At 36.0% G+C, this 27,436-nt stretch overlaps 1 protein-coding gene and 2 pseudogenes across 1 annotated transcript; all 3 read left to right on the forward strand.

The window, feature by feature from the left end:
- Positions 1-2,562: 2,562 nt before the first annotated feature.
- Positions 2,563-3,498, forward strand: Or8b56g (olfactory receptor family 8 subfamily B member 56G). The gene has a single exon (NM_001000802.1). It carries the CDS (start codon positions 2,563-2,565, stop codon positions 3,496-3,498), a length of 936 nt encoding a protein of 311 aa, NP_001000802.1.
- Positions 16,564-17,493, forward strand: Or8d2c-ps1 (olfactory receptor family 8 subfamily D member 2C, pseudogene 1; annotated as a pseudogene).
- Or8d1h-ps1 (olfactory receptor family 8 subfamily D member 1H, pseudogene 1) lies at positions 24,616-25,504 on the forward strand (annotated as a pseudogene).

Consider the following 27,436-nt stretch of genomic DNA (forward strand, 5'->3'; position numbering starts at 1 on the left):
TGCATATAATTTTCACACTGATACTTTAATAAATCTGAATAAACAAATATGTAAATTAAATGTAGAGTTCTACCAAGAATTTTGCAATAGAACATAAAATACTGCTTCCTTTCTAGCTTAAATTAAATTTATTGTAAATCCTACTATTTAATCAGATTCTAGAGCTATAGTGTTCATTAATAGCACTTGAGTACACAAGGAAACGTGAAGTGTGGATAAATTCCAACTGAAATAATTTAAAAACGACAACAGATATTTCAAGGAATATGAGAAAAAAGACAAAAATTGTGTCTATATTTCTGTTGTGCCACCAATGACGGAATATTCTGCATTGAGCAGTTTAGTACAATTGCCTATTCTGAAGATTCCATTTTCTTTTGCTTTCTATATATTCAGCGTTGTTCAATTAGCTATTCATGCTATGTCTTTATTGTTCATTGTTGCATTGTGTAACACTGAAATGGAGAAAATAGCCTTTCTCTATAATTCTACCATCCATACCATGCTTTATTCCTCTTAAGGTAACAACTGAAAGGGCCTTTAATGTTAGGAGAATTCACTGAGATATACTTGTTTTGAAATTTTTAACTATTTATTTATTTGTTTACTTGTTTGCTTGTTTGTTTTGCATGAATACATTGTAGCAATATTCAGACACACAACAAGAGGGCATTGGATCCCACTACAGAGCTGTAAGCCACCAGGTGGTTCCTTATACTTGAAATCAGAAATTCTGGAAGAGCATTCAATGCTCTTAACCACTGAGTCATCTCTCCAGCCCCATGAATTTTATTTTTTACTGCAAAGTTAACCAGAAAAATTTATATATTAGTAAAGTACCATGTGGTTTTAATGCTAAGAAGATTCAGATGTTCTAAAAGAATTTGGAGACTGTCATTTAGGTTCATTAAGAAGAATTTTTAATAAAGTTTGATTTCTCAAATGATGTATAAATAAAAGTGTTCTTTAGACACAGGCATTTCATCCCACTGCAATCAGAAAAAATCTGAGAAGTGGGATAGTTAACAGCCCACTACCAGAATGGTCTGCATATGGACCATATTTTGGAATTTTGAAATTTTGGGTTTATATGTCTAGTTTCATATAAAATACAGCACATGATCTAATGGCAACTGACTGGCAGTGAGGCCTAAGATCATCTGGAGAATCACTGCAGATTACTTCCTCTGTGCAATTTAGAGAATGAAATAATTAACATGGAGATGTCATCTGCGAGGAAGCTAGTGTCTCTAGAGATGCTGTGCTCATCACTGTAAGATGTAAACAGGTATTGCTTTCCTGGGAAAATCTGTCTCTGAAAGCTGACTATTCATAGGTGTTGCCAAAACACATCCCCTGGGTTGAATCCCCAGGAATTTCATCTGATCATAAATGGTAAAGTTCCTCTCGTGTGATTGTAGTGGGCTTCTTGCAGAAGACCAGCATAATGCACACTTTACTTTCATCTCTGGAGGAGTCTCAGGACCACTCACGGGTACATGCTGTACATCCTGATACACTCAGCACTATAGAAGCCTGAGGAGTCTATGTTAGCATTCTCCTCTTCTCACGTTTTAGAATTACATTCATGCAAACCATTTATAAGTCAAATATAGTAAGGACTAACAATCTGTTCTCAAAAACAGATTGTATATGAGTAGTTATATGTTATTAGTTATATGTTAGTATATGATTTCACATTTAGGTTTAGAAATGTATTTGGTTAGTTTGTATTTCATGAGTCTTTTTAAGCTAATTTTATTTAATCTCGGGTACTTTCATAAAGTATTTTTAGGTTATTATTTTCCATCCCCCAACTCTTCTAAGAGCATCATCCTTTCATATGTCCCCAATTTCATGTTTTACGTCTTCTCTCTTAAAAAATGAAAAAGGAGAAAAACCCACTGAAATTCATAGGGTCTGCTACTTTTGAGCTGTTTACTTCTGTGAAAGGGGACTTCCCTGGAAATGGTATATAATCAGTGCCACTCATTTGAAGAAAATGAAGTTTCTAACTACAACCCTCACCATTTCAACAATTATTTTATGAACTCTGAGTGTAAGCATTCTGCTTGCAAGATCTACTGTAATAATTGGGCATAAAAATATACTGGGAAAATTAGTTCTCATTTCATAAGATGGATTCTCAGTATCTTAAGCTTTCCTAGGTGAAGGATTTATTCAATGGGCTTCTAAATAATTTACTCTTAGCAAGGTATATGGTTATGCTAATACATCTTTTAGCCATGTCTGAAGGAAGAAGATTTTGTGGTAGAGAAGAACACCATCTCCTATATTGGCTGCCTGACTCAACTCTATTTCCTCTGTAGAAAGGAAGGGAAGTATACCTACAAAACCAATGAGGGCTGAAATAGGAAACAGGAAACCTAGGCTAATCACCTACTGCAAGGAATTTCTTCAAAGTAGATGATTTGTAAACCATCTAAAATTCTTTGAGGGAATAGCAAACTCCAGAGCATGGATGGCAAATGGTTAGGTAAGTGCAATATTGTGCTAATTGTCTCTTTCTTTACCTCTGTAGAGATGAAGATCTACAGAAGAATGACAGATGGAAATTACTCCCTGGTGACAGAATTTATTTTGGAAGGCTTAACTGACCAGCCAAAACTCCAAATGCCTCTATTTTTTCTGTTTCTAGGAATCTATGTGGTTACTATTGTAGCTAATCTGGGATTAATTACACTGATTTCATTGAATTCACATCTTCACACACCCATGTATTATTTCCTCTTTAACCTGTCATTTGTAGATATTTGTTACTCTTCTGTCTTTACCCCCAAAATGCTAATTAATTTTGTGGTAGAGAAGAACACCATCTCCTATACTGGCTGCCTGACTCAACTCTACTTCTTCTGTTTTTTTGTCATTACGGAATGCTATATACTGACTGCAATGGCATATGACCGTTATGTGGCTATTTGCAAACCACTGCTTTATAATGTTATATTATCTCCCCGGATATGTGCTCTGTTCATGTTTGGGGCATATGTGATGGGATTTTGGGGTTCCTTGGCCCATACTCTTTGCATGGCAAGACTGACCTTCTGTGATGCAAACCTTGTCAATCACTATCTGTGTGACATTCTCCCTGTGCTCCAGCTTTCCTGCACCAGCACTTACAACAACGAAGTTGTGGTCTTTGTTCTGGTTGGCATGAATATTGTCGTGTCTAGCAGTACCACGTTTGTCTCTTATGGTTTTATCATTGCCAATATCTTACGTATCAGCTCCACACAGGGTAGGGCTAAGGCCTTCAACACTTGCAGTTCACACATAATGACTATCTCACTCTTCTGTGGATCGGCAATATTTATGTACATGCAACCTTCTGATGTAGAGTCTATGGACAAGGGAAAAGTGGCCTCGGTATTTTACACCAATGTTGCTCCCATGCTGAACCCCTTGATCTACAGCTTAAGGAATAAGGATGTCAAACTTGCTCTAAAGAAAACTCTGAAAAGAAAACTATTTTCTTGACTTGAAATAGGGAAGTGTTAGAAGTAAATAACTCTCTTGATTTAGTTTGAGATATTTATTGTAGCTAGATAAGCATAATTAGATAATTCAAATATAACTCACTAGCTTCATTAATTTAGAGCTATATTTCCTCTATTCATAGCTTTTCTTCACTTTCTTTGTTTTCTTTTTGTGCAACTATATAGATCATTTTATACTTGAGACACCAAGAAACAAGTAAAAAGTATTGTGCTTTAATATTTTCTATATGGAAATATGGTTATTACATGGAAAAATACTATTGATTAGATAAGTAACTAACCAAATAACATCACCCACCACCCATTTATACAGTGAGATAAGAGGATGATTATGCCTATGAATCCCACTCTGCTGTGTGGTTTTGGTGTCCCAGCGGAATTCCTATGACACAGTAACAGAGTCAGGTGTTTTTTCACAAAATCAATACCAATGAACAAAATTGATGAGAATTTTGAAAACTGTGTTAGCTATTCTTTCATGCTTTTGGTAGCAGCTACAAATCTGTATCAGTTCCTCTTACCTTAAGAGATCATTAAGGACAAACATTAAGACCATATAAACGCATGCTGAAAGTAAATACCACAGGGAATATGGTCTTTCAACATTTGGTCTCCAAGAGTCTCTGATGCATTGCGATAAACTTTCTTTACTGTTTTTTGTACTGTTTGTTAGAACTATTATTTGATGTAGTTGTTGAATAAAAGACATATCTGTTTCCTCTAATACATAAGTCTCTTTGTTTGGAATATAGTAACCTAAAATAAACTGCATAGTTATTATGTCCCAAGAGATAAAGATTCAGTTTGTTTTGCCTTTGTATAAGACATTATGACCAAGATTGAAAATTTGCTTTATAAATGTTTCAGAAGTATTTTAAGTGTTTATAAAATTACTGTTACATCTATTCTTGTATGTGGTCTTAATGAAGGAATTACCTTAATTAAATTGTTTTTATAAAGTAAATCAAGAACAGAGATGTTATTTTTAGGGTTAGACTAAAAAAAAACCTTTAGACATCATTTTAAATCTGTTACTGTGGCATATCAGCACACATAGATTATGAGTATGCTTACACTATAAAGACAGACAATTCCATTTTGATCTAGCTTGTAGGTAAGTGCTATATTTTGTCTTAAAGGTTGGTTTGAAGCAAACAGTAGCTTTTCAAATATAAGAATAAGATATTATAAATAATTTTTCTCAACAAACAGAAGATATACAAAATTTTACAGAGCAAAGATATTTGGTGAAGGTAAATGAAGCTAAAGAAGAATGCTTTATTCCATTTATGGCAAGTTTCAATAGAAATCTTTCTAGAGAGAAGGATATCACTAATCCTAAACTGTGTTACATTTCTCCAGATAAGAAAAACAAATTTGAAAACCAAAAATCAAAAGTAACAAGATTTTTATTTTTAATATCTATATCTATGACATTAGTATTTTATTTTACTAATTCCTGCACATGTTCAAAACAAATCAACTCCTAATATTCCTGTGGAGAATAATTAACAGGATTGAATAACAAAAACATTGAAAACTGTCATTAGTTTGAAGATATGTTGAAAGATGCTGTGAGGAGTCCTATGTCTTTCAAAAGTTTTAAATTTTCTCCTAATGGGCTAACTCCTTCTATTCCCTAGGGAGGCTTGTGAGATCTGTCTCCCATGTGTTCTTGTTTGCTTCTTCCACTCTTTGCAAAATCTTCTTTGCTTTATTGTAGATAATAAACTTAAGCTTCGTGAAAAATCCCAAAGTTCTTTGGAAGAAATTCTTACAGAAACCTAAATGCAGAAGCTTGACACGGAAATCAGAAAATATTTTATATTGATTATTTATTTACTTACATATCGATCACAGTTTTTCTTCCCTTCTCCCCCCACACTCCTTCCCTCACTCCTCCCCCTTCCTAACCACCTGTGCTTTACTTCTCAGAAAGGGATGGCCTTTCAACATGAATCAAGCCACCTTGACATATCGTATTTCAGAAAGAGTATGAGTGTTTTTTTATTGAGGCTAAGCAAGCAAACTAATTAGGGAAACGGGATCCAAAAGATAGAGATAGCTTCTGCTCACACTTTAGGAGTCACACATTAAGGCTATGGTGCACAGTTGTTACATATGTGCAGAGGGCCTAAGTTCTTCCCATGCATGTTTTCTGGTTGGCAGCCTCTATAAGCACCTATGAATTCAGGTTAGTTGATTCTGTAGGTTTTCTTGTGGTTTACTTGACCCCTCTGATTCCTTCTATCATTCCTCCACTTCTTCGACAGGATTCTATAAGCTTCACTTAATGTTTTGGTGTGGGTATATGCATCAGTTTCCATCAGTTACTGAGTAAAGTTTCTCTGATGACATTTATGCTATGCTCCTGTCTGCAAGTATAGCAGAATATTATGAATAATGTCAGGGGTGGCTTCCCTCTCAAGGTGTGGGTCTCAATCTGGGTCAGTCATAGGCTGGTCCTTCCCTGAAATTCTCCTTCATCTTATATCCCTGCACATCTGGTAGGTGAGACAAATTGTGGATCTAAAGTTGTGTGACTGAGTTGGTGTCCAAATCACTCCATTGGAAATCTTGCCTGGTTATAGGACATGTCCAGTTCAGGGTCGGTATTCCCCATTGCTAGGATGAACCATTCTACTAGGTTTCTAGAAAGAGAAAGAAGGAAATAATTCGTCCTGTGTGGTAAGAAGTATGGGCAACAAGTGAAGGCCTTAGGACATCAGGAATGCTTATTAATAGATTGTGGATTTGCAAGATGTAATTTTGAGCATCAAATGAATCACATCCAATCCCTTTTCCTTGCCTTTTTTTCACTGTGCAAAAAGGTGGCTATGTTCCACTTTATATCTCAATAGGGATAACTTTAAAAATATTTTTAAAAGAATTTACTATGCTAAAGAAAGCCCATGCCTAGCTCTAGGAAGAGGTGACCATGGTAAATACCAGTAACTCTTATTATGTAATTGAAAGTTATAAAAAAGTAACCTTATTTTAAAATAGGTTAATACCATTGCTACAAATTTTCTATTAAAATGGGTTATTTTATGTTTAATGTATCTTATAACTCACATTTCAAATCTTAGGAAAAAGTAATTTATTATCTCTTGAATTTCTGATACATACTTAAAATACTTAGACTCATCATTATAAAAACATAATTAGGCAATAAAATTACCAAGATCCTATATCCAGATGAGTTTTGTAACAAGAGCCAAAGGGAACTCATAGAAAGTAATAAGAAATATGTAATAATTGATATTAGAGACAGGTAGTCAGGCAAATTGAACACAGACCTGAGTTACACAAAGGGAACATAGATCTGAGTGCCTAGAGGATGAAAACAGAACATTACAGAAAATGCAAGTGTGTGTGTGTGTGTATGTGTGTGTGTGTGTATCTGTGTGTGTGCATGTGTGTATGAGAGACAGACAGAGAAAGAATGAGAGAGAGAGAGAGAGAGAGAGAGAAGACACAGACACAGACACAGAAACAGACAAAGACAGACACAGACACAGACACAGACACAGACACAGACACAGACACAGACACAGACACAGACACAGACACAGACACAGACACAGACACAGACACAGACACAGACACAGACACAGACACAGACACAGACACAGGCACAGGCACAGGCACGAACACAGACACACAGAGATATCTAAATTTCAAGACAAAGAGAATTTTAAGAAAGAGAACTTGCAAGTCCTTTCTGGATTCACATGACCAAAGATCATTCTGAACATTAAGTGGATTCTTACATATGGAAAAGTTAGATTATTATATGAAAAATGTACTATTTTAAAAAAAAATAAAACACTTATTCATACATGTATATAGTATATTTAGATCATGTGCACCAAGCTGCTGCCCTCGTTTATGCCCCTCTGACTGTCAAGGATCTTCCCTTCCTAGTTTCCCTTCTATTCTCATTGCTTTCTTTCTTTTGTCCTTTTGTTTTGTTGACAGAATGAAGGCAATTAAGTTCCTGATAGGGATATTGACCTCAAATTCTACATACAGGTAAGCTGACAGTCATTAATTATTATGAAATACAAACATTCTAAGACATAAACTAGAATATCCATTTCACTAACAAGACCTTTTCACTAAAACAAAGAACAGATATGCACACTTTAGAATTCAAAGGTAGGAATGAAAAAAAGTTAAACCTGTTGGTGAATGAGTGGGTATATTTCAAGAGGCATTTTCTACATACCAGGGAAATAGCAGATAAATTGATTTTATTTCACCACAGCAAGGAGACATTTATTTATCAGAGATAAAGAACACACAAAAGAGGGTAGATTAGAGTCATAGTAGTTTCTAATCCCTCAATTAATTGACAGGAATGAAAGTACATGATTTGGTTTAAACATTGCTAATTCAATAATACAAAATCCTAGAGTGACTGCTGAAATGTGTAATTTTAAAATGTGAAAATAAGTAGGAAGTATGAACAAAAAATGTTTAATTTAATAAAAAGAATTAAAGTGAAATACGCCTGCTGAATAGAAGCACAATTAATAATGTCAAAGTAGAGCCTTGGCTTGGAGTGCAGTTCTGAGAGAAGGGGTGTCCGAGAGTAGCAGAAAAAGAAAGACTTGATTTCAAATCCTGTGTCCAAGTTGGCTGCCTTTGTTTTACTCAGAACAGCTTTTTGACTGCTTTCTATATTTCTTGCTCCAAACAATTATTCAAGGTTTTTTGCTATCCTAAAGACTTCTTCTGATAGCCTATCTCTTGCAGAACTTAACCCAGGCTTTTGTTTCACATATCAATCCAGTCATTTACTCCAGGTTCCCATTTAACTCTCCTATGAATCAGCTTTCTTCAACCCCAGCCCCTTAATTCTTGGGGACAACATGCACTTGGTTCATTGTTTGTTTGTTTGTTTGGGTTTTTTGTTTGTTTTGAAACACTGCAAAAGAATTCAGTACTCTGCCTCCTTCTGTTAAGCACAGATGATAAGGTAGTTAGGTGGGACCCCATCCTGAAATTATCACTTCTACCACACCTGGTCCTAACCTTGCTCTGTTCCATGCTGACTCAGGCATCTGTCTGCCTTGGTAAGCATAAACAGAAAACTTAGCTTGGTCACATCTCCTGTGATCAACGCTCCCTAAATATCTTTATCTCCTTCCTTAGAATTTTTCTGGCAAGTTGGCTCAAAGTTCAGTTAGTTTTGATTCTTAATACTTCTGGAGCCCCGCATACCAATGCATCAGCCCCTCATGGAGAGTGATTAGAAGGCAACCCTGAATGTGTATAACGAGCAGTTTTTATACTTTTTAGGGGTACAGGTTACATCAGCAAGGTTAGAGTTTAAACTTATTGGCTGAGTATATTGACCTTTAAATCTACTGGTTAGCAAGCATATGACAGGCATTCAAACTCTATCTGGGACCAGATCATCAAGTGACTATCAATCAGTACATTCTCCAATTTTTAAAGAATGTTCCTTGTCCTCCCAAAAACTGTGGGTGGAGAAGGGAAATTTGCCTAGCATTGACCGGAGGTGGGAAGCTTGTACTTGGCCTAATCTTGACTGAGGTGGTGGGTGTAAGGCTGACAAAAGCCCCTGGCATCCTTCACAGAAACCCCATAACCTACCTACTTTCTACCAAGCCAAGCTTCTTAATAGCTCTTACAGTTTAGTAAGAACTAGGGGCCTCACTTCATCTCACATTCTCTTGCTGTCTCTGAATATCCCTGGGACATTAACATTAACAGGAGGATATTCCTTGATTGAGGAACACAAAATATGTACATTATTGTACAAACAAGCCTTAGGTCCACAGCATCCATCAACACTCAAGGGGGTCCACACTTGCTGGCCCTGTCTTAGGGGCAGAAACTGTGACATTCCATCCCTAACAAAGCCTTGCTGGACCTGGAAAATACAAAATATTACAAGAAATTAATATAGGAATAACAATGGCACAAATAAATTAAACATCTCGATTGTTCACATGATGAACTTTACAGGAAAGGTTTTGGGAAATAGTAACACCCAACTTTTACCCTAAAAAAGCTATGCACTATTGTAAATGATAAGTTTAAAACTGTAGAGCAAATAAACATTACAATGAAAGAGGAAATTATAATATATTTGGAACTCACTATGACACACACATAGGTTCTGTCTGCTGAATGCTGGAATTAAAGGTGTGTACCACTCTGTGTAGGCCTAAGCATTTCATGATCATTGTTCCTCAAGATCTATATCAAAAGCGTGTCTTCCTGTCTCAGGATCTGGATTACAATTTTGCCCTCCATTTCTCTATTGTAGTTCATTTCAGTTTAAAAATCTAAATTATCCCTTGTTTAAATTTATTGCTTAAATAAGCTTATTTGGGTGGGGTCTTACCCTGAGATCACTACTCTCTTACTCTTTTTATTTTATTGAACACAGGAATCAGCTTCATTTTTCTTTCTTGTGCGACTTTATAATTAATTGAACCAGACATTTTGTAATTTTTTTCTTTTGAACCTTTTAAGATGCCTTATTTAGACACTTCAGACACAGGCAAAAACCAGCTACATTCCTTACTTCTCTTGGCCACATGCTGAAATTGTCAACTGAAACCTCTTGGGCCAGGTCTGCAAAATTCAAATCACTCTCAGCAACAAACGCTCCATATTCCTACTAGGATAGCCCATTAAGCCCCATTTAAAACATCCCAGTGCTTTCCAAATTCATTTTCTTCCAATACCCCAGACTCTGATACTAACTTCTATATTAGTCAAGGTTTCACTGCTCTAAATGGACACCATGAGCAATGAAACTCTTATAAGGACAACATTTAATTGGGGCTACCTTTAAGGTTCAAAACTTCTGTCCATTATCATCAAGGCAAGAGCATGGTATCATCCAGGCAGGCATGGTACAGGAGGAGTTGAAAGTTTTACATCTTCATCTGAAGGCTTTCAACAGAATACTGGCCTGCAGGCAGCTAGGAAGAGGGTCTTAAAGCCCACACCCCCAGTGACATAGTTACTCTACTCCAACAGGGCCACACCTTCTAATAATTCTACTCTCTGAGTCTAGCATATATAAACCTCTTGAGATAAATATTAAAAATAACCACCAACACCTGCTAGCGGGCATCGTCAAGGCATATGGCATTAGCGGTGTGTATTGGTCTCAGTGGCAGTTGTTTCTAGGGCACCACACCACGCTATTTCTTGCTATTTTGCGATCCCAGTAGTTACCACCTTCCTGGCTCTCTGCTGAACTCTGTTCACATTCCAAGCATCTGCCCTCTAATGGTTATAGTATCAACTCCTAGCAATCTGTTAAAATCAAGACTCAATAAGTTTGCAATTTAGCCATCAGATTTATCTCAGTAGATTTATACTCCACAAAACATCCACACAATAAACTCACAACCAATTGATAATGATATTAACCACCCACCTAGATAAGATAAATTAACTTATGGAAATCCATCCCTTAAGAAATATTCATAACTACTTGTGACCATGTAAGGCCATAGGGATCTGAGTATTCCTTCTCTCCATCATGGTCCTTTTCGTCTTTCTCCCCTTACCAAAACTCTGTCCTTGTCCAATTTCTCACTGCCCACTCATATGCCTTGCCCCATCCTGTGCCAGTCTTCTATGTATATAGACAACCATCCACACTTCACCCTCTCTGTCTAGTTAAAAGAGGAACTTTTCTCTCAAATGTAAGCTGAGCACAGCTACTACTATTTTGTAGTTCACAACATATAAAACACACCTAACACCCAGTCTATCATTTTTGTCAATTAAATGGTATATTTGGTCATCTATTTTAGCTTAAGGCTTAAAATCTATGTGTTATGTCTTGTTTAGCTTGTATACACTCTCAAACCCATCTAATTAAATATATATTCTCAATGTTAAATAGTCTGGATGAGTTATGGGACTATAACTCATCTTCAACGCCATCAGAAATGAGAACGACCAATACTATCTGAAATATAGGAAGCCTAACATGGCTTCCCAAACTGAGACAGGTTGAAGAGATAACTGTTTATAGCTGCAGTCCCCTGGTTGCAACATATAAGCCTTGTGGCCTAGTATCATCTGACAGACTTTTGTAATACTGAATTTTTTGAAAGACTGACATGGCAGAGATTATCAGTCAACTAAGTCCTTTTCTGGGCAGTATTTTGTCTGTATATGAAATATGCAATTTCTGCCCAGTGGCTACCTAGACACAATGAATTTCCTCACCTGGAGGTAGAAATGCTCAATTTATTCTTTGAATCCACCAAAGGGGAGCTACAAGGAGCAGATATGTCTCAACAACAAAAGAATAAGTAAAATTAAATGTCACATTTTGTGGATTCCTGACATTTTGAAAATCTTCTATCTACGTAAAGTTATCTGGATTGTTTGCTGTTAACTACTCTTAGTTAGTTCTAAAAAAATACCAAGAGACCATCCTAACAGTAAACTCAGAGCCATGAATTTGCTATCTGGCTCTTAACTCACATGTCTAAACTTCTCAGCTCATTAATAATAGCAGTTACAGGACTTTCTCTAGGCCTTGCATTCTTATATGTGTTGTATAGGCACAATGCCTATATATGAGAATAGCAATATTAATTTCAATTTTATATCAAGTATATGATTCTAGGTCATAAACCAGAAAGATGGGATTTGAACAAGTAGCCTAAATTAATGTAACTACTGAGGTAAGCCTTTTCTCACAGAAAAGATGCTCTAATTACTTTTAGTCTTTTAAAAATAGTAAGTGAGTAACTGTGATTCTTTATACATTCTGAAATAGAATAGATATAGACTAGTGAATAGGAAAAATCCAATCATTTCCACGGGGACCAACTGACGTCTACTAGGGTACAATTTAGATATCAAGTCAAAATATATTTATGACATAACTTGTTAATACTGGAGTATTGCAGAAAAATAGCCTGGGGGTTTATTACTAAGTTTTGTTAACAGTGTGGAATCCCTGAGGTAGTGAAATGTTACTTGTTTTCTTCATTAATTGTGTATTACAAGTGGGCCAAATCTTCAGAGAGTTTGGCCACCCTTGGGGATGAAGTACTTCTGCATTTCTAAGAGCTAGCTCAAAATTTCCAAATAATATAGGATCTCAGTGTTTGAATCACACAATTGAAGGTAGGTAGATTCCAAGTTCTCAGAACTTGAAAAACTATGGGGTAGTATCTGAATGTTCATATTCAAATGGTCTTAACAATATTTAGTTCATCAATACTGTAGATTCATCTTCCCAACTGTAATATTATACATATAAAACAAAAAATAATTTAAAACCTATATTATTTTTTTAATTCTCTGAAAGGAATCTTATACAATGTATTTACCACTGAGGAAATGAGTATGTAGTTAATATGACTAACCTGAAATCACCCATAATTTGATGCCATGTGGGATGTTTCCACAGCAACATTAAAATTCTTAGCCTTATGCTATAGCGTTTGCTTTTGTGATTATATTACTTTTTACATGACCTAAAGCAGAATTGTGCATAAAAGACCAATTGTTGGAAAAACAGCATAGATCAAAATCCAAAGGTCACCTATGCATTTAATATATTCTTGTTTCTTGTCTTCCTGAGTGCACAAGGACCTAGTAATATTTTTTTAAAACTAGGGTTTCATAGAAAAGATTTTCATAGCTTTTGTTAAACAGTGAAGCAAAATATAAATGTTTATATATACATTATATATATACATATATATATATATACATATATATATATATATAGTGTGTGTGTGTGTGTGTGTGTGTGTTTAAATGCTGATCATTTCATGGATAACTTAATAGATCTTGTAAGAATTATTGTTCTTACCTATCGAATAACCATTTACTTTTCTTGGATAATCGTTCATGCATATCAAGAATAGCAGAAGCAACTCTTTTGTTTGACACTGTTGTATATTATACAAGTACAAAAATTATGTAAATGTAAGTACTAAAGATAGGGGAAAAAGCAGGAAGAGACAAAAATCATTATCTCATTGCTGCCTAGAGACAGCACATGACCTATGCAATTTAAAGTTGCCAGTTTTCAACTTCGTTGTATATTTAAATATTTAATTTTTAATTTTTAAATATTGCATATATAATATTTAATTTTTGTTCATCTGTGACTTGTATAATGGATTACTTTGGTAGGAAATGGATACATTGTGTCAGGTGCTCCAGTCGCTTTGAGATGATGTCAATGTCAAAACACATTCATAGAAATTACTTTTCCATGAATTATGTGGAAAAACTTTTTTTTGCAACCTATGCACATTTTCTATTATCTAAATGACTTTGCTTTATGGTTTGAGGACTTCTGGTTTTAACTGAGTTTTAGGTTGATTTTGCAGTTGCCTTTTCTTGCTATGAAATTGCTCTTACTGTGATTCTCAGCTGGGCTTAATGGCTTTCACATGTCTTCCTAAATATTTCTGATTTTGCTCTTTCTTTGACCTTTTCCTGTATGGATTAAAAGTATTTCCTGTGTAGATGTACCACATTTTCTGTATCCATTCCTCTGTTGAAGGGCATCTGGGTTCTAGACTGGTGGGGGGAGGGCAGCAATGGGGGGAGGGTTGGGAGGGGAACACCCATAAGGAAGGGGAGGGGGGAGGGGAATGTTTGCCCGGATACCAGGAAAGGGAATAACACTCGAAATGTATATAGGAAATACTCAAGTTAATAAAAAAAAAAGTATTTCCTAAGAAAGCAAGGTCTTAAGAGGGAACTTGTATGATCTGATAAGAGAGTAATTCTAATGCTCAAATATTATGATCCCATTTTAGTTTTATATTGATATGCTATTTTAAAGTTCACAATATAAGATTCTGCAGATAAGTGAAATAATCCTGCTAATCTCCTATTGTGGTCTGCCAAAAACATGATCATGGTGTCAATTTGCTTAATCTGATGAACAATTTAAACCTCAAAAACATCTGTAGTTTATCTGGACAGCTCTTCCTTAGAAAAGATAATTCAGTGAGTCATTTTGGCAGTTACTCAAAACTGTGGAACTTACTAAGTTTCACAAACAGCTGTATGTATCTTTCAACTATGCTGCATGGTGTGATGAGTTTCTACCTGTGACAATTAAGTCTCTACGTCTGATTCACATGGTTAACTGATCAAGTTAAGAGCATCCACCTGATGGTGCTCCAATTTCACAATCACTTTTAAAGGGCTTCACACCTTAGCACTGTGGAACTGTGCCTTAGACTATGACCTATTTCATTTTGTTTGTGGGACAGGTTATTGCTGTATAGCCCAGGGTAGAGCATAACCCTCCCTACTTTATTTTAGTGATTCAGATTCATCACTTTCTTCTTGGAGATCATATTCTGTAATATTCTTTGCCATAATATCTCATCAAATCCTGGTCTTAAAGACACTGATATGATGAATATTCTTAAAAAGTTCCAGAAGACCTTCACAAAAAGAGATTGAAACACTCTACTATGTTTGAATCTTAACCATGTTTTTCACACAAATTTCAAGTGTGCATTAATGTTTTCTCAATTTATTTTTTTTGCCTTTTTGAAAAAAAATATAATCTAAAGCCATATCATTTTCCAGACTCTATATCCTTTTCTCTGACATAACATTCAGAACAATTTTACCTTAGTATGATAATTTTATGTGCATGGGTCTTTTGTGTGTGTGTGTGTGTGTGTATGTGTGTGTGTGTGTGTGTGTGTGTGTGTGTGTGTATCTCACATGCATGCTGGTACCTGTAGAGGTCAGAAGACAGTGCCTGAAACTCTTGAACTGAGGTTATAAATGTTTTTAATCTGGCTGGTGGATACTGGGACATGAACTCAGGGCTTCCAGATAGAAGAGTAATTGGTGCTCTTAACTGCTGTGCCACTGTTTCAGCCTATAAGGAATAATTTCATACAAAATTACTCAACGTTATTAACTAACGTTTAAAGAAGCATATATTTCAACTGTGCTTGAATTTTAGGAAACATTAAATAAACAAAAAAGTGATTTTATTGTATGGAAAGAAAAGTTAGTAAGACAGTGGTTTCAAATGGTACAAGAAAAGGAAGTCCCTGAAGAAAACCCTGATTTATTCAGATATAACGCCTGGAAGTCAGCTGTAATTTGCTCTATGAGGGATATAGCTGGCCTCGGGTGTTATTTATGTCCAGACTGTAGCACCACATTTCTCTTTCTTCTTCCATATCTATCTGGCAGGAGACAGTCCTTAGCTATTCTAGCTTTCCATTCTAAGAAGAGATAGAAAAGATTGAAAATCTAGGGTGAATAGAGCCATTATTATGTCCTTTCATTTACACTGAGAATTTTCTCTATTTAAGTGCCTCTGCTTCTAGATTTAGAATTTGAAAGGGACTATTTTTAGATTACCTAAACTATATTGCAAGCTACAATTTCATAAAACCGATGGTTCCTTTTACAGGTACTAAAGTGAAAAGGGTAAGTAGTTTTATTTTAATTATACAAACACAATAATAATTGAGTCGGAGTTTGCTTACTTTTAATATGCAGTACTTATAGAGTTAAGTTTTATCAAAAAATGACAAGACATGGCTTAAGGGAAACAGTCAATAAGGTGGGGTGCAAAAAGACTATTAAATTTAGTCTTTCTCCATAAATTTTAATGCCCATGAGACATCAACCCTGTACAAAGAATTGCAAACAACTAAGAAATTCTGAAAATAGGAGACATAGATTTACCTAGGGAAGAGAGTTATTGCAACCTCTCAGTATGTTTCATGCTACTTGTATGCAATAATGAAAAAGATTAGTGATTTAAAACAGAACAAATAAATATATGGGAGGGTTTTGAGGGAGGAAATGAAAAGGGATTCATGTCATTATATTATAATTTCAAAAACTACGAGAAGTAATTTTTGAAAAGGTCTATGGAGTAGATAAATAAATGGGGGAAATCTGATTTTCAGAGGTGAAATCCATCAAAGAGATTCTGAATATAATAGTCCATATATTCTGAATATAATAGACCATTTCCCTCCCCTTTCTTTATAGATAATATTTTATTTAAAAAATGCCTACTGTGAACCATTCTTCAGTGATTGACTTTATCCTTGAAGGCCTAACAAAACGCCCAGAGCTTCAGGTCCCACTGTTCCTCTTATTTCTGGCAATATATGTGATAACAGTGGTGGGAAACTTGGGGATGATCCTCTTAATTACCATTAGTTCTCAACTTCACTCTCCAATGTATTATTTTCTCAGTCACTTATCCTTCATTGACCTCTGCTATTCTTCTGTCATTACCCCTAAGATGTTGGTGAATTTTGTTTGTGAGAAGAACACGATCTCCTTTGTGGAGTGCATGACTCAGCTCTACTTCTTCCTTATTTTTGTCATTGCAGAAGGTTACCTGCTGACAGCTATGGCCTATGACCGCTATGTTGCCATCTGTAGCCCACTGCTTTACAACATTGTCATGTCTCACAGAGTATGTTCCATAATGATGGCTGTGGTTTAATCTCTGGGCTTCTTTGGGGCTACTGTCCATACGACCCGTATGTCAATGTTGTCCTTCTGTGGGTCTCATATTGTCAGCCACTATTTTTGTGATATTGTACCCTTATTGACTCTGTCTTGCTCTAGCACCCATATCAATGAGGTACTGCTGTTTATTATTGGAGGAATTAATACTCTAGTACCTACACTGGCTGTCATCATCTCTTATGCTTTCATTCTAACAAGCATTCTTCGCATCCGCTCCAATGAAGGACGCTCCAAAGCCTTTGGCACCTGCAGCTCCCACATTATGGCTGTGGGAATCTTCTTTGGGTCTATAACTTTCATGTATTTCAAGCCACCTTCCAGCAATAATATGGAACAGGAGAAAGTGTCCTCTGTGTTCTACACCACAGTGATCCCAATGCTAAATCCTCTCATATATAGTCTGAAGAACAAGGATGTAAAGAATGCACTGAAAAAGGTGGTTGGGGGAAGGCAGTAATCCTAACAAGTTGAGAGAAAGAATGAATGAAATATGAGACATTCACATAGGTCCTTTGTGAATGTCTTTTGCATGCTTTTTTTCCCAGAGAAAATAGTCACATTTTTTTTAGAAATGATTATCTTATGTATGAGAATATCTGATACATTTTTGTAAATTATCAAGCAATTTAGTTATGTAATAGATACTGTAATCTCTGTAAATATTTTAAGAGAAATAGAAATTCATAAAAGAGGAGGGTGTATAAATACTAAAATATGATTATAATAAAACTTATTATTATTGGTTGGACACTAAAGATAGAAAAGCTATATTTAAAGAAAGGACTTCCAGAATATTGACCACATGAACTATTTCACACACGTACTTGTCTCATTATGGCCACGAGATAGAAACTGGGGTAAGGCATGCACACAGACAGCAAGGCATGCCAGTAGCTTCAAGAATCTTAGAATAATGTATAGAAGTAGAGAAGTGCAGTCCAAGTATCATTTTGCATCAGGTAAAATTAATTTTAAATATCTGTCTGAAGTTGTAACTTAACAAGCTCCTCTTAATTTACACCCACACATTTATGGAAAGTATTACAACAATTCTAAAATAAATCAAAGCCATGTTCAAGGCAATGCTTTGTCAATATGTCATTAGTTTATTATGATGAGTAGTTTCTTTTGCATTCCACATCCTTATGCACACTGTTTCTAGGCAAGAAGAGCTGCAGTTATTGAAGACATATCACTGTTTATACAAGACAGCAGCGTGGAAATGGCAACATGGGCAAAATCTCAATGTCCTCAAAGTATAAACATCTTCTTCACCTATATCTCTGACATTGAGATATAGTGAAATAACTGACTGAAATGCATTCCTCTGAAGTATACTTCATATTATCTTCTGATTATCTATTGTTTTTCAGCTTTGTAATGTTTAACCTGAGTCATGTATGCTGCAGTTTGACAATGTCATCACACTGTGTTTATAAAGAAAAATATGTGTACAGTATGGTTGAATGTAATCAGATTTTATACAAATAAGATATTAAAGTCTGAGGATTCTTCCAAGTTACCAAGGGAAAAGTGATATGCAACATGCCTTGTAACATTTAATAAAACACCATATTAAGAAAATATCCCAGAAGATGATGAGGATGCAGAAAAAGTTTAAGAGCCAGAGCTAATGGAGGACTCTAATGAGAGAGGTATCCTAAATCAATGGGATTGGCTCACATATGAACTCATAGAGACTCTGGCACCATGCTTGAGCCTGTAGCAGTCAGCAACAGTTGCAGTTCTAGAGTGAAAGTGGACACATACCACCATCTCAAACCCAGAACAATCTCCTATTGATAACCACTTACAAGTAAAAATTTGCTTTTTTTTACCAAGAGATTCTCAATGGGTAAATAAACTATGATTAAGGGTAGACTGCACGTTCAGTAGTAGATGGTCAATGGAAAATGTCTCAGTGGCATCTTTCAGGGTTCCTCATCTCAGACTGTTTTTTCAGGAATTTTTAATATATATAAGCTATAGTTCATTTGCATATCAGGTATGTCTTCCATTTTAGTGTTTTTATAATATTCTTGAGAATACAAACAAATGTGTCTACGTGTCTGTTTCTTGTGCTTTCTCTTGGGCTCTGTTCATTCTTTTTGTTTTGTCCTATTCTGATGTCTTAGTTTTCATTTTACCTTATTTTATTTTATTATCTTTAACAAGCCTGTTTGGTTTCTAATGAGAGATCAAAAGGGGTTGAATCCAGAAGGAAGGAGATATGAGGACGAACTGAGAGGATAAGAGGCAGGGGAAACCCTGATCAGAATATAATATGCTGAAAAATAGATATCACTAAATGACTAAATGACTAAAAGAACTAAAGTAGTTGGGCCAGCATGTAACCCAAGCACTTAGAGGCCAAAGAAAGAGAACTGTTTATTTAAGTCCTTGGGCTAGAAGGAAGATTCTACCTCAAAATAAACAAACAAAACAAAAGAAAAACAACAAAATACAAGAGAAGGAAGTAATGGAAGGAAGCCTGTATCTAATTTTGAGGTAAAAAAACAATCTCTGAGTATAAAATTAAATAAACATCTTCAAGAGCCCAGAGCATCTAGGCTTTAGTCCAGGCATGGCATGCATGTGTCTGACTCAGTCACATGATAAAAAGTTCCTGAGTGTCTGAGATCTTGCTTAGTTCCTCCACATAAATATGTCACTTCTTTCAAGGGCCCCAATAAAGTTCCAAGTGTTTGTTTTTGTTTCTTAGCTTAAGTTACTCAAAACCAAACAAAACAAATTCTCTTCTGTATTAAAAAAATCAATAAAGTCTTAGGCAAAACCAGAAATTGGCATATGATTTAATTTTGCATCCTGATGACTTGTGAATATATAAGAATTTTCTTCCAATCATTGTCATTACTCTTTGGACATATGGTAACACGAGGCCCAGAAGACATATTTTGGAGGCTGTGCTAAAATACTGGAGACTATTGGGGACTTATTAACTTATGGTTGTTTTGCACTCAATAAATCCCAAGTCTCAGGAGTGTCACATACAAGCTCCATATCACAACACACTCCAGAGTTTAGGTCTTGGAAGCTAGACACTGCTTTAGGACACTGATAGTTTGTTCTTTTATATAATTACTAATAATTCACTTGAGTCCAAAATGTTAATTCAGCCCTTAACGCAATGTGTGTAAGAAAGCAGGAGGCATTTCCATAAACATTATAATAATTATCTAGTATGTGAAAAAGAAACCAAGTCATTTATAAGAATATTGCAATTTGTGCAGTACCTAGATAAATGCCCAATTTCACTTTTTACTGCAACAGTATATCTCATAGAGGAGCAGCTATCATAATAATCATTTTCATTCATATGCAATCTCAGTTTTACTGGGAAGTATTTGTTTCATTAGTTTCTCCAGGAGCTTTCAACATCTCTGTTTTCATGTCATCTTTTGCTGTTACATTTTTGGTCATACACCCGGAAGGAATGATTTCCAGTCCAAATGTAAGCAGTGGTAGATCAATGAACCTAACTGGAAATCCGTGAATCTGAGGCATTTCATTTCCTCAAACATTTTTGTATGTATTTACCAGGATTCTGTATCTTCCACATCTCCAAAAGAAAGAAAGAAAAGGAGAAAGGAAGGAAGGAAGGAAGGAAGGAAGGAAGGAAGGAAGGAAGGAAGGAAGGAAGGAAGGAAGGCAGGCAAGCCAACCTTAAATATATAATCTCTTCGGGTACTGAAATTCCTGCTTTCTTGTTTATCTTGAAAGGATCATTTCAGACCACGGGGAGATAGATCGTTATCCTTTTGTTTTTTTAATCTTTATTAACTTGAGTATTTTTTACTTACATTTCGATTATTATTCCCCTTCCCGGTTTCCGGGCCATCATCCCCCTAACCCCTCCCCCTCTCCTTCTATATGGGCTTCCCCTCCCCATCCTCCCCCCATTACCGCCCTCCCCCCAACAATCACGTTCACTGGGGATTCAGTCTTGGCAGGACCAAGGGCTTCCCCTTCCACTGGTGCTCTTACTAGGCTATTCATTGCTACCTATGAGGTTGGAGCCCAGGCTGAGTCCATGTATAGTCTCTAAGGAGTGACTTAGTCCCTGGAAGTTCTGGTTGCTTGGCATTGTTGTTCATATGAAGTCTTGAGCCCCTTCAAGCTCTTCCAGTCCTTTTCTGATTCCTTCATGGGGGTCCCGATCTCAGTTCAGTGGTTTGCTGCTGGCATTCGCCTTTGTATTTGCTGTATTCTGGCTGTGTGGCTCAGGAGAGATCTACATCCGGTTCCTGTCGGCCTGCACTTCTTTGCTTCATCCATCTTATCTAATTGGGTGGCTGTATATGTATGGGCCACATGTGGGGCAGGCTCTGAATGGGTGTTCCTTCTGCCTCTGTTCCAAACTTTGCCTCCCTATTCCCTGCCAAGGGTATTCTTGTTCCCCTTTTAAAGAAGGAGCGAAGCATTCACATTTTGATCATCTGTCTTGAGTTTCATTTGTTCTAGGCATCTAGGGTAATTCAAGCATTTGGGCTAATAGCCACTTATCAATGAGTGCATGCCATGTGTGTTTTTCTGTGATTGGGTTACCTCACTCAGGATGATATTTTCCAGTTCCATCCATTTGCCTACGAATTTCATAAAGTCATTGGTTTTGATAGCTGAATAATATTCCATTGTGTAGATGTACCACATTTTCTGTCTCCATTCCTCTGTTGAAGGGCATCTGGATTTTTTCCAGCTTCTGGCTATTATAAATAAGGCTGCTATGAACATAGTGGAGCACGTGTCTTTGTTATATGTTGGTACATCTTTTGGGTATATGCCCAAGAGAGGTATAGCTGGGTCCTCAGGTAGTTCAATGTCCATTAATCTGTCCTCTGCATTATCCCGCCTTTGTTTCCTCCTTACCTTGGAAGCACTAGACAAAGTACATCCTACAAGATCCAGTCAATGTCACAATTACTCCCAGGCCTCTAGAACAGTGCTTGGAACTTCTTAGTTCATTTTAAACTACAAAAGTTAGAAAATGTACAAAAGCCAAACATTCTCAAATGTTAATATATTTCCATCACTCACCAATAGGTGAAGAGTTTGGGATGAAGAAAAACATGCACATATATAGTGCCCATTCCAAGCTGGTATATTTTCACATCTTTATATGATATGACCATGCTCTAGTGTTTAAATGTATGTTGAATATGGATTTTTGGTTTATGTATTGAATACTTAGATTCATGGTTTTCTTTGGTCATAGGGAAACTTAGAAAGTTGTATTCTCATACTCACTTCACATTAAATCCCATCAATTAAATGACTTGCTCAAAATATTAAACTGACAAGCAATGAAGTCAGCCTTTGAAATGAAGTTTTTATTGATGCTAAATCTGTACACAATGTCTATATAATTTTAGACAAATTAGATAAAATTCTGAATAAAAAACTCCCTGCAGAAATTGGTTTCCTGCTGCTTTCTAGGAATTTCTAAGAGACTTTCTAAAATTTTCTAGGAGACCTCAGCCTCTCCTCTTGCACATCATCTAGACTTGCCCTCCTGGGAAGTTTTAGAAACTGGGACTGTCATTTTTACAAATAAATTGTCTCACACTGACAATCTCTCATCCTCTCAGGTTTGTTGTTACATGACAAATGTATGTAAAATGTTACCTATTTCTTATTTAAAATCCATGAAAGGGTCGTTCTGGAACCATGTATCATAGACTCGAGTTCTGAGTCTACACTTAAGTTGTCCTAGACTCTATTTCTTCATCAGAAATATATAACCTTTCAATGGCTAAAGAATTCAATATCATAATGTAGGTAAAGAACATGAACTGTGCATGTTATTTGTGAGGAAGGAAGAGGTAGGAAAAAGAGAGAGGAAGAAGAAGAGTGGATAGGAAGAGAGTAACCATTATCTCCAGCAGTCATTTCTTAAAAAAAGAAATAATTGTACTCTGACAACACACTGCCACCTAAACTTTCTCCATGACAAAAGTATTTCACACTTGAAAATGGAGGACCCATTATATTGTCATTTCTTGAGGAAATATATGTAGCACAAGATTTCATTTGTACAGCTCAAGCATTGACTAACCATGAACATCCACTAAAAGATAGTCAAGTTTATCATAATGCATCCTTTCTATCATGTTAAGTAGCAAATGCTCCTGTCTTGTAATGATTGCCCATTATTTTTACTGGTTTTCTAGGTAATGACTTTGTAGCTGATGATGAGTACATTACTAAGTGATATTTGAGAATGGTTGAGTGGGAGGAAAGTCTCCAGGTGTTGGGTGATTATCCTGGCTAGAAATAGTTTCTTGGAGTGACTCAGTGTTATTTAGACATGTCCATCTATACCTTCCCTCCAGCTGGAGATTTTAAAAAAATTACTATTTTCAATGCAGTGGGGCTGAGGTGTGTTTGTTGCATGTTTTGGGGTATTTCAAAAAACTCTACGTAAAGAAAGTGGAGAAACAGTGTGAGAATGTTACACAATCTTTTCCCCTTTTCATTCTTTCTTGAATTATTTCTTTGAAAAATTTTTAGTTTGGTTTGTTCACATAGTTTGATTTGTGTTTTTGAGAAAGTGTTAAATAAAACCCAAGTCGATACTATTCCATACATAGCTAAAAATGTCCTCAAAGCCACAACAATTCTTTCTCAGCTCCTTGAAGTATATTGTTAAATGCATGAACAAACTTAAAATATATAAAATTTTTATTGTTCACCTTTGTGAAAGTAAAAATCGCCTTTGTAAGAAAAAAACATACTTCCATAGGGTAAACAATTCATTTTGCTGTTGAATACAGGAGAATTTTTTAAAATGTTCTTTAATTTCGTTTTATAGTCCAGATTTTATTTCCTTCCTCATCCACCCTTGGACTGCTCCATATCCCACATCCCCCCACCTGTCTCTAAGAGAATGCCCCCCAACACCCCAACAGACCTCCCCACTGCCTGGGGCTCCAAGTCCCTCGAGGCTTAGGTGCATCTTCTCTTACTGAGTCCAGACAAGGCAGTCCTCTGCTGTATATGTGTTGAGGGCCTCGTGTCAAGTAGTGAATGCTGCCTGGTTGGTGGCTCAGTTTCTGAGAGATCAAAGGTCCAGGTCAGTTGAGACTGCTGGTCTTCATAGAGGGTCACCCTTCTCCTTAGCTTCTTCCAGCTTTTTCCTAATTCAACCAATCTCTGTCCATTGGTTGAGTGTAAATGTCTGCATCTGACTCTTTCACCTGTTTGTTGGGCCTTATAGAGGAGTCATGATAGGACCCTGTTTGGTAAGTACTCTATACCATCAATAATACTGTCAGGCTTTGGGATCTCCCCCAATTCAGGAGTCAAATCTTTTTTAGTCAACAAGGAAGCACTGAATTTTGTGATCTAAATTTACACCTGACTTGGAGAAAAATTTAAAGGAGACACATTAGATGATCATGAACAGGAGACGAAAATAATGTACTAACACTTTGCTAATTTGTCTTTGAAGTTTTAGTTTCACTCAGAAGAGGAATAACGGACATCCAAAATGTAATTTAACTTTCATAAGAGAAGAGGCATATTCATACTTATTTTCCATTTCCACAGAAGTTACCAAACAATGGGCACTGGGAATTATTCTGCAGCAATTGTCTTTTTCTTGATGGGATTAACACAGCAGCCTGAGCTCCTGCTGCCCCTCTTCTTCCTGTTCCTAGTCATCTATATGTTGACAGTAGTGGGGAACCTGGGCATGATCCTGCTCATCTCAGTCAGCCCACTGCTGCACACTCCCATGTACTATTTCCTCAGCAGCTTATCCTTTGTTGATCTCTGCTACTCCACTGCCATTACACCCAAAATGCTGGTGAACTTCCTAGGGAAGAAAAATGTGATTGTCTATTCAGAGTGCATGGCCCAGCTCTTTCTCTTTGTAATCTTTGTGGTGGCTGAGGGTTACCTCCTGACTGCCATGGCATATGATCGCTATGTGGCCATCTGCAGACCATTGCTCTATAATGTGATCATGTCCTCTAGACTCTGTTCACTGCTAGTACTGGTTGCCTTCTCCCTAGGCCTTTCATCTGTTGTGGTACACACAAGTGCTCTGATGCATCTGAGCTTCTGTAAATCGTACATCATAAACCATTATTTCTGTGATGTTCTTCCTCTGCTTAATTTCCTGTTCTAACATGCATCTCAGTGAGCTTCTCGTATTTATCATTGGAGGACTCAACACCTTGGTGCCTACACTAGCTGTTGCCATCTCCTATGTCTTCATATTCTGCAGCATCCTGCGCATCAAGTCATCGAAGGGCAGGTCTAAAGCATTTGGAAACTGCAGCTCTCATCTCATGGCTGTAGGGATCTTTTTTGGGTCTATCTCTGGAGTAAAAGAAGGTGTCTTCTGTGTTTATACCACGGTGATTCCCATGTTGAACCCATTAATATATAGTTTGAGGAACAAAGATGTGAAGAAAGCATTGGGGAGATTCTTAGTAGGAAGATAAATTTTACTTTTGGCGAATGTTGAATGGGAGGAGGAATTGTTCTAATTATAATATGTTCTAATATTCATTTTTAACTTTTAAATATACAGCATATCTGTTTCTGGTGCTGAGATAAAATCTCTGACTATTCTATATTTTCAAGAAGTGCTATATCACAGTGCTACAACCAGTATATATCTTCTGCATAGTGCTTTACCATATAGCATTGATATAGTTTTGCAATAAAATAGAAAATGGTTTTGTAAAGCAGTTATTAGTGTTTTGACAGGAAAACTGATCTTTTTGTTGTATAAATGAAATGATAATTCAGATGTTTCCCTGATTCAAGTATTATCTTCCTAATATTCACATTTTTTGCAGAAATCTTTCTATATCTGTAGTTCAGTAGGAAGGGTTGTGGCCCCATGAACCCTTTCATGATCCATGAATAAGTATGGGTAATTTCTTTAATGCATGATTATAATGACTCTGTTGTATTCAGATGACACAATTCTACTGCCTTTCTCCCTATCTTCTAGTTCTTGCATTCCTTCCTTCCCCCTCATCTGCAATGTTTTTAGACCTTTAAAGGAGATAGTAGTACAAATGACTACCTTAGGCTTCAGGCCTTATTTATCATGTATTCTCAGTATCTTAGTTAACTGTGAGTGTTTTTTTTTTACCATTGTTTAGTTTAAACTCCTTTAGTGTTGAAAATAGTTTTTGCCTAAGGGCATAAACATAGATATTTAGAAGGAAGTTTCAATTTATATCTGTTTAGATAGTCATTAGTAGTAATTTCCTTCAGTATATACTAGTGATGGAGTCTGGAATTTGGAGAGCAATTATCTGCAGTTGTATCACCACAGTGCCCACAGGACTCCAACACATATTTCTAACCCCATGGCAATAACCAGGGGACAATAAAGAGAATAGAGAAAGAGGGAGCAGACAGGCAAAGGAAAGAGATGAAGAGGATGGAGTTAGAAAAAAATCAAAATGTAAACAAAGTACATGACATGCATGTATGAAGCTGTTAATACAAATTTTATTTTGTCAAATGCTAATTTTGCAATATAAGAAGTAGTGGGGTGCTAGTATTGAATGTCTATTAACATTAAAGTGAATTTTATGTCCATCAATTAATGTGTCAAGGACAAGACAAAGGTACAAAAAATCAAGATTAACAAAGAAAATAACAGTTGCAGAAATTATCAGCAGTTTCAGATTGCAAATTGTGCTGAATGTGATTAAACATTTTTTTTTGTTTCAGAACATTCAAGACCCTTGATTTCCATTTGGTTGGAACTCTCCTGAGTCAATAACTCCTTTTACAAAGACAGGGTCAAGGAAGCTAGAACCCAGCCCATCTTGATTTATAATTAAGTATAAAATTTTGCTCAATCATCTGTGGTATAATAAATTCCCTGGGAGTACAAAAATGAGCAAAGAAGGTAATAGTTATTTTAAGTGCAGACAACATAATAGCTTACTCGAAAATCCCTGGACAATTTTTTATAAAATTAACTTAGGATTTCAGTAAGGTGTTGAGAGATAAATAACATGCAGAATTTAGACAGAAATATAATTAGCTACAGGACATAAAACCCACTGTAAAGCAAGGAGGAGATGACAGACTGTATGCGCATGTACTGAACAAAAAGAATAAAGAGTTTATTTGAAGGAAATGTTCAAATACTCTCAAGAGAAACCAAAGTAGATTTGAATACGTGAAAATTTAATAATCCAATAGAAAGACTCATCATTTAAAGACACTGTTTTCCACAATTAGTTTACAAATTTGACAAAACACTAACAAAATGCCCAAGGTAATTTTTATGCTTCTAGATATTCATTTTTTAATTCAGAGAAATCTCATTATGCACAAATTTATCCAATAGTATCTAGTATCTAAAGTACATGGAACTGCACACAATTAAGGTGCCCAAATTT

This window comes from Rattus norvegicus, chromosome 8 (genome assembly GCF_021556685.1).
Source record: "Rattus norvegicus strain SHRSP/BbbUtx chromosome 8, alternate assembly SHRSP_T2T, whole genome shotgun sequence".
NCBI classification, from domain to species: domain Eukaryota; kingdom Metazoa; phylum Chordata; class Mammalia; order Rodentia; family Muridae; genus Rattus; species Rattus norvegicus.

What these genes read in the sequence shown, in the direction of transcription:
- Or8b56g (NM_001000802.1), top strand. Translation starts at nt 2,563, where the DNA reads ATGACAGATGGAAATTACTCCCTGGTGACAGAATTTATTTTGGAAGGC.